General features: G+C 34.8%; 1 protein-coding gene across 1 annotated transcript; it reads right to left on the reverse strand.

Annotated features, from left to right (window-relative positions):
- Nucleotides 1-267: 267 nt before the first annotated feature.
- Nucleotides 268-6722, reverse strand: LOC108676977 (the record flags this gene model as incomplete). Its single annotated transcript, XM_018165119.1, has 5 exons — nucleotides 6644-6722; nucleotides 5701-5886; nucleotides 1761-1865; nucleotides 755-940; nucleotides 268-469 (listed from the first exon to the last, which is right to left on the reverse strand). Coding segments are annotated over exons 1-5 (758 nt in total), but the record flags the coding sequence as incomplete, so codon positions are not given.
- Between the last annotated feature and the right edge of the window lie 1718 nt (nucleotides 6723-8440).

Below are 8440 nucleotides of genomic sequence, written 5' to 3' on the forward strand. Positions count from 1 at the left end.
TACACTGTAACGTGTCTTTTTATCGATGAAATTTGAGGTTTAGTGCTGAACTAGGCTTGCCATTCTGAATATATATGAACGTATTTGAAAATCACCAAACCTTGATTAGCAAAATAAATCTATGGAAACCTAAAACGCCGAACCAATTGCTAGAATTAAACCTGCCCACATTTGTTGACGGACGTTTTCCTAATTCAACTATCATGACGCGCTAACGGTGACGAAAAAATCAAGCCATATCAGACCGGCTAAACTTGACACACATACGAGTACAACGACTCGCATCCAGTGTCTGCAAGAAAGTAGCTGAGATGTTTCGTCATCCGTGCGCACTGTTGATTGAACTGCGCTCCGTTGGGGTCCGTATATGCCCAGTCTCCTTTGTAGTTTGGGCCAGGACTGCGACCGCTGGGGGACCACATCCAAGTGTTGCCCACCTTCTTGATTGCAACCCAGATTTCCGCAGGGGCTTGGAAAATAGAGTAGAAAATTAGAAATAATATTTAGCTTTATAGCTAGCACAGAAATGTTAAATTTTCTAGTTTTTAACGATAATAATATTGATTCAACAGTCAAGTTATCATGCATCCAGCAAGTTAGGTTTCTCCCTCTCTAGGACATTCTTGAAATAATGACTTCATTCAGTTAATTTGTAATAGAATTAAATCGTTTACTAGAAAATTGAAATAATCAGCTCAACAATGAAGATGAAATAGAACGAAGATCTATAATAAAGATGAAAGATTACTCGTACCCGAACTTGTACTCAAGATGTACATCCTCATAGCCTCGTACTGTTCGTGAGTGTCGGCAGTGAACAGGTCAGCTCCAAGCGCCGTGCACTGCTGCCGCGCCGTGGTCCAGTCAACAGTAGCGGTGTTCACGTATATGCAGCCTACCGCGGTCTCCACGAACGGTGTGCTGCAGCTGGAGCGTTTACCTGTGGAATCAATGAAAGTTCAATGAACCACGGATATATTAAAATAATCTTGTATTTACTTATCTACTATAAAACCTTGTCTTATTTTTTTCTGAATGTCAGTGGTGTGATTGTGCTGTTAAACCACGAATACGAAAACTCGCTTCTCAGTATATAGTTACTTAGTTCCTTGATTCTAAAAAGTCTAATATTTTCATTTGTCAATTAACGATTTCGCAGCAAACTTGAACCAACTTACCCATAACATTATGAGAACATGTTTCTTACAGTTTTTTGTTAAATAGCTAAATATAATTTGTTTCGTGCTGCGTAAAATAGAGCCAAGAATAATATGTTATATAATATGTTAGTATGTCGCACTCCTGGCATCAAAAGATTTAATCGTTCTAAATACTAGCATAATATAAAAAAGTTCCTATGTACATTTCAAATCAGTATATTTCCCAAAATTCCAAAGGGGTCTTAGAAGTGCGGGGAAAAATCTTTCTGAAACTTTTTTAAAGGAAGAAAGTGCAACTTGAGAATCCGAAAAAAAAGTGATCGGAAAAAAATGCACTCATCAAGTGAGATATTCCGAAGATTAGATCATCGCAATAAGCGAACAAAGTGGTTTTATCAAAAATTTTAATGTGTTCTTATCACGATAGTTATTTCGTTTTGAAGCTTTTTATTTATTGAGATAAATGAATCAGAAAATTTCGTTAAAATTAAATGTCTCTGTTGTTTATTATCTTTTTCGCTGAACTGATAGTGTGTGATAGAAATAAAGTGACCCACTATAAATGGAAATAAAACCTAAACGAAAGATTACTTGTCTTACCGAAAATTTCTGGTCCGTCGTCTGTGCAGAGGTAACTTGGTCCACTATCCGTGTTGAAGGTTTGACCGACTTGCACGATCTGGCCAGTGGGTCCAGTACAGGTAGCTGATGCAAATGAAATGTTATTATTTAATTATTAGGAATAATGGCCTGAATTTGTATTTCATGTCGATGTTACTGATAATCATATAATTATATAAATTTCATGTCGATATTCTAATCTAATTATCTAAATTTCATGTCGATTTCATGTCGACTTCTAAAAAATTAATTAAATTTATTTGATCACAAACAGGCCTTCGGGACCTATAGGCGTCGAAAACGGTTCGCCTCCGAGGCTGAGGACGGACAAATACAGAGCGCAGCCTGGAACTGCTACGTCTAAAACACATACTAAGGATACTAAGGATCCTTACTTGTGTAGGATTTCCTGATTTTACAAGGAGTAGCGCCGACGGTTAAGTAACTTCCATGAATCGCATGTATCCTGTCATAAACGTCTTCCATCAGCATCATTGAAGTTCCGAGAAACCTATGTTATGCGTCTAATTTCATTTCGAATTGTTCCGATATTTTTCGATGTGATGAAAAGCAAAAGGTTAGTATCCGAGCGAAACTGAATAAAATGTCATATGTGTTATTCTACGACTATTGGAAAAATGCATAATACCTGATTCATAGAATTTTTAGGTTGCACTTTTCACATCTCTTATTTTGTGTTGGTTGATATTTCTTCTATCTTAAGAAACAGAGTTAGATTTTTTTGTTTAATTTTGCCTCGCGAAGAATATTAATGATTAATCACCACTACCATGATATATTATTAATCGCCATGAATATTAATAATTTTATTAAATTATTATTAATGCATTAATCACCACAGCACGAATATTAATGAATCGGAAAAAAATCATTTGAAGTTGCTCCAGTTCTTTGGAAAAATAATGTTATAGGAAGAAATTGAGGACGAATTATGTTCAAAATTTCTCTTAAGCAATGTTTAGTCAATAACCTTTCAGAACCTTCAGAAGAAATCTATTGTTAATAATATACATTTAAAATTTACTTTTTAAAGACAACACTTCTAAAGAATCCAGTGTCTCCAATGTTAAATATGTACAATGAATGAATTTCTAATTTTATTTTCGAATATTAAAAAATTAATTTTTAAATTTTTTTAATTTATCCATTTTTTCAAAATAATTTATTCTGTCAATTGATTCATGCATTGCATCCAACTTCACACAAGTGTGCAAAATTTCAGATCAATTGGACAGGTAAAAGTGTGTCAAATATCAGTTATAAGATTTGTAGCAGACAAAATTATTTTTTCAATTTTTTAATAATGAAAAAAAAAATATTTTATTACTTAAAACATTTATTTTGTCATTTGATTCTTGCATTGTCTCCAACTTTACGCAAGGGTTCATAATTTCAGATCGATAGGATAAGTATAAGTGTGTTAAATTTCGATTTTAAGATTTGTAGCAGACAGACAGACAGACAGACAAACAAACAAAAGTGAAGTTAAAGAGTTAAAGAGAAGTATTGTAATAATAATATGCGTTTAAAAACTACTTTTTAAAGACAACACTTCTAAACAATCCAGTGTCATGGATGTTACACATGTACAATGAATTTCTAATTTTATTTTCAAATATTAAAAAAAATTATTTTTAACATTTTTTTAAGATATCAAAATTTCGTAAATTTTCAAAATTGTTTATTCTGTCAATTGATTCATGCATTGTCGCTGACTTTCTGCAATTGTGCAAAATTTCAGATCAATTGGACAGGTCAAATTGTGTCGTATATGGATTATAAGATTTGAAGCAGACGAAATTATTTTTTATTTTTTTTAATAATGAAAATAATTTTTTTTATTTTTTCAAATCATTTATTCTGTCAATTGATTCTTGCATTGTCTCCAACTTTACGCAAGTGTGCCAAATTTTAGATCGATTGGACAGGTAGAAGTGTGTTAAATATCGATTATAATATTTGTAGCAGACAGACAGACAGACAGACAGACAAACAAACAAACAAGAAGTGAAGTTAATGAGAAGTGTTGTTAAAACGTGCTTGATTTTTATAGCAATGTTTGCTTCTCAGTTATGTAAACATAAAATACTTCTAAAATATTGGTCTATACATTTCACTAAATAATACATATTACTAAATAGTAATTTTCCACCCATGTTTCATGAAGAGTAAAACTATTCCTTCATCAGCCGAATCACATGGCAGAAAAGTTAGCAGTTTTGTACAGTATTATTTGCGACATGAGTATTTTGTTCCTGTGCATTTTTTATTAATTTGGAAAGTTGACATAATTTTTTAGTCGCTCAACTCTAACATCTTCATTTAACAGGGCATCAATAATTTATCTGTTTGACCTATTAAGATGATATTTATGGTATTTAACAGTCTCAGACTACATACAAATAAAATTTCCGCTACAGCTTCAAATGAATACAAGCGCTGTCAGCAGTGCTCATTACTGCTTGCAGTGTCGTGTCGTGTCGACCTCGGAGCTTCCATGAGGCCATCAAGCCATCACTTAACCGAGCTCAAACTCCAAGTCCACTTTGCGATTGACAAAAGTTAATGGAAGCTTTCTGTTCTAAATCATGTGTTCAGCGCAATAAATGACTTGCGACTGGCTTGCCTTTGTTCAGCATTGCACTGGGTATGCACACATGCTCATTTAATATTGCCGCAGCAATTTTCCACGAAATGAGACGATCTAATACGATTGTGAATACGTGCATCTAAATTCTTAGAAGTAAGTTGTCATCTGATATGTGGATTTTCGATTTTACTCGTGGATAAAAGTAAAATCAAACAGAATTCTTTGATGGAATATTACCGTATTTGCCAATGAAGACGATCCAAGAAGTTTATTACACTGACATTAAAACATAATTAACTCGATACATGAGAACACATTTCGACAATCACAAGATCCGATCGTTTCCTCATTACGTTTATTGATTATTTATTAGAGCATTAAATAACTAAAACACTTGACGTATAAGTACACTAACGAAGGTGAGTAACATCGGTTGACAAATTGTTAATTATCAGTGGATTCTGTTTCCTTGCCGCCATATATGTACTGCAAATCGTGCATTATAAAATACGAGTTGCAATCACCACAAGAAAGATTTATACATTTCCGTCTCGCACTGTTCATAAATAAAAATAATGTGTTACTTAATTTTCTTATTCTTCATATTATATAAATATATATATATATATATATGCATTTATGCATAATTCAAAACTAACCCTAATTTAACTAATGACGTAAACACCAAGCATTCAGGACTACGAATAGAACTACAAGTGCCACTAATTTGTCAAGCTGCAAAAAAAATTACCTAACTGATTCATGACGTGCAAACGGTGACGAAAAAATCAAACCGTATCTGACCAGCTACACTTGACACACAAACGAGAACAACGACTCGCATCCCATGTCTCCGAGTCGGTAGTCTAGAGGCTTCGCCATCCGTGCGCACTGTTGATTGAGTTGGGCGCCGTTGGGGTCCGTATATACCCAGTTTCCTGTGTAGTCTGGGCCAGGACTGCGACCGATGGGGGACCACATCCAAGTGTTGCCCACTTTCTTGATTGCAGCCTAGATGTTTGCAGGAACTTGGAAAATTTATTTGAAAATTAGAAATGTTATTTAGCTTTCTAGGTTCAGCATAAAAATGTTTTGTTTCGCATTTTTTGTTCAAATAATAAAAATATTGATTCAAGAATTAAGTTAACGAGCATAATTCCAAGCATGTCAGGCACATGGATTAATGAGGCCTTGCATCATTGATGAAACAAAGACTTCTTTAAAGTAATTTGTAATAGAATAAATCGTATACTAGCAAACACAAATAATCAACTCTTCAATATAATGAAGATGGATGATTCCTCGTACCCGAACTTGTACTCAAGAAGTACATCCTCATAGCCTCGTACTGTTCGTGAGTGTCGGCAGTGTACAGGTCAGATCCAAGCGCCGTGCACTGCTGCCGTGCCGTGGTCCAGTCAACAGTAGCGGTGTTCACGTATATACAGCCTACCACGGTCTCCTTGAACGGTGTGCTGCAGCTGGTGCGTTTCCCTGTGGAATCAATGGAAGTTCAATGATCCATGGATCTACTAAAGTAAACAAACCCCTTGTAGTGATTTCTCAAACCCCTTGAATTGTTTTTTTTTTCTCAATTTCCATGGTAAGATTGTGCTTGTGCTCTTAAACCACTAATTCGAACATTCGTTTTTTAGTAAATGGTTTCTTAGTTTCTTGATACTAGAGATTCTCAGTTTTCCATTGGTCAATGAACGATTTCGCGAGGAAAGTTGAACCAATTTACCCATAACAACATGTGAACATGTTTATTTACAGTTTTTTGTTGGATGGCTAAAATTATTTGTTTCGTGCTACATAAAATAGAGTCAAGAATAAAGTATCTGAATATAAAAATAAAGTATCAAGAATAAAGTAAGCATAATAGTTCTTTATGCTCGCTCAATATTAAGATATTCCTATGTACATTTCATTTCAGTATATTTCCCCAAACTTTTTAATGGAAGAAAGTGCACCCTGAGACTTCAATAAAAATGTGATCGGAAAAAATGCACTCGTCAAGTAATATACCTACTCCGAAAAATAGATCATCGCAATAGATGAACAATGTGGTTGCATCCAAAATTTAAGTTTTTACTTTTTCGCGAAAATTATTCCGTTCTGAAGCATTATATTAATTGAGATAAATGCGTCAGAAAATTTCGTTAAAATCAAATGTCTCTGTTTTTTATCTTTTTCGCTTCACTGATAGTGCGCTATAGAATTAAAGTGCTCTCTGCTCTTCAGATTTGACACTGTGAGCCCTCGCGCGCTGCAGAAAAACACGACGCCACGGACCAGTTGAGGCTCTGAGCGATGCCCAAGCAATGCATTGCTGAATCACACGAGTGGGCAACCAAGGGGGGGGGAAATAGGGAAAATTGAAAAATTTTCGAAAATTTTGGGAAAAATGCTCCCACATCCACAAAAATTCGAAATTCAAAAAAGCTACGTTGAATCAACAGATATTTTAATTTTCGAATCGAATGGTATATGTCTCATTGCTGTAACTTAAAAACTCTAGGAGGTGATAGATATCTACAGTGCCCCTTTTTTTTGGCCGTTTTCTAAGAATTTCACGTTTTCTTCCATTTTTTCGAAAAATTTACTTGAATAAAAGCTGTCTATTTTTCGGTTTTACATACGTGAACCAAGTTTCAAAGTGATCCGTCTGTGAACCAAGTTTCAAAGTGATCCGACACAGAGGAACGACAATCACAGCACTAATCGGGTAATTCAAGCAACAACAATATAACATTAATCTTTCTACAATGAAAAGCAATGATATAAAATATAAAGATTGCCTACAAATAGCAACTTCTCGTCAAACTAGATCACCGTCCGTGGTAGGACCGAGGTTCTTTAATGCCTTGCCAAAAGCGTTGAGAGGAGGGGAGTTCACCCTTGCAACATTCAAGAGACGACTGGACAAGTGGTTGAGAAAGATCCCGGATTGTCCAGTAATGGGAAATCACCCTCAGCAAGTGACAAGCAACAGCATTTTGCATCAGCTGGCCCAGAGGAGGGCAACTAGACGGAACACGTCCAACGTTACATCCGAGACCAGAGGGCGGGGTGACCTGCCTAGTGACGACTCGGAGACGGAGGACGACGAAGGCGGAGCATCAGCTTGACCGTAGACTACGAAGTCCTAAACTTATCACAAGGTCACAAGGTGGTAACAATCCTAGCTGAACAATTTAATAATCTAATGAAAGCTGAAAAAATCGTAAAAAAAATCCGTTTGATCGTTTAATCCGATTTGTTTACCTTCTGCCGATTGCGTACTTTTTATGCGAGAGGATCGTTTATTATTTATCCGATGCAATACATCCAATACTCGATAGAAAACTGTGATGCGTCTTTTTCTCGCTCACATGCAATCAATTGCAAATTAAATAAATGCTACTAATGCAGTTTACTGTTTCTAAGAAATAAGGAAGAAATATCTCTAAAATAAAAACAATCATACAACGTGTTGAAGGAATAATTGACACCATGTTTTATTTTTTTATCAATTGCCCGTAAAAGAAAAGTTAATGAAATCTTTTAAATTTATTCTCTTCAGGTCAAAAAAGTCATCTCCATATGAGCGAACGCTGAAGGTAGTTCAACATTTATTTGCATTCGGTCCAACAAAGAGAACAACTTTCAAACTTCTCGTCAAACTAGAACGATGTGATTTTCATAGTATTTTGTTTAAACGAGTACAATTAAATAATGCTCATCGCCGCGTGAATAATAATTAGTGAAATTGATGCATTGCCGCGACTCTGATTTTCTAAACAATAATCAACGTTTCTTTTATTGTAATTATCGATGCTAATATTTTTTTCAAATATTCAATGCATTATTTTTGTACGATGCATGTGAAGTACCAAAATCTCTCTTTATGTCCGCTGTTAAACACAATAAGGAAATGAAGTTCACTATCCATACCACTTCCAGAAATGTTTTTTTTTCTATTACAATTTTTGATTATTTTCGATGCACTTACATTTCTAGACGCTGACATTTTTCGCATTAATTAAAAATTTAGATCAAATTACTT

Source organism: Hyalella azteca, unplaced genomic scaffold, assembly GCF_000764305.2.
Source record: "Hyalella azteca isolate HAZT.00-mixed unplaced genomic scaffold, Hazt_2.0.2 contig14578, whole genome shotgun sequence".
Lineage (NCBI taxonomy): Eukaryota > Metazoa > Arthropoda > Malacostraca > Amphipoda > Hyalellidae > Hyalella > Hyalella azteca.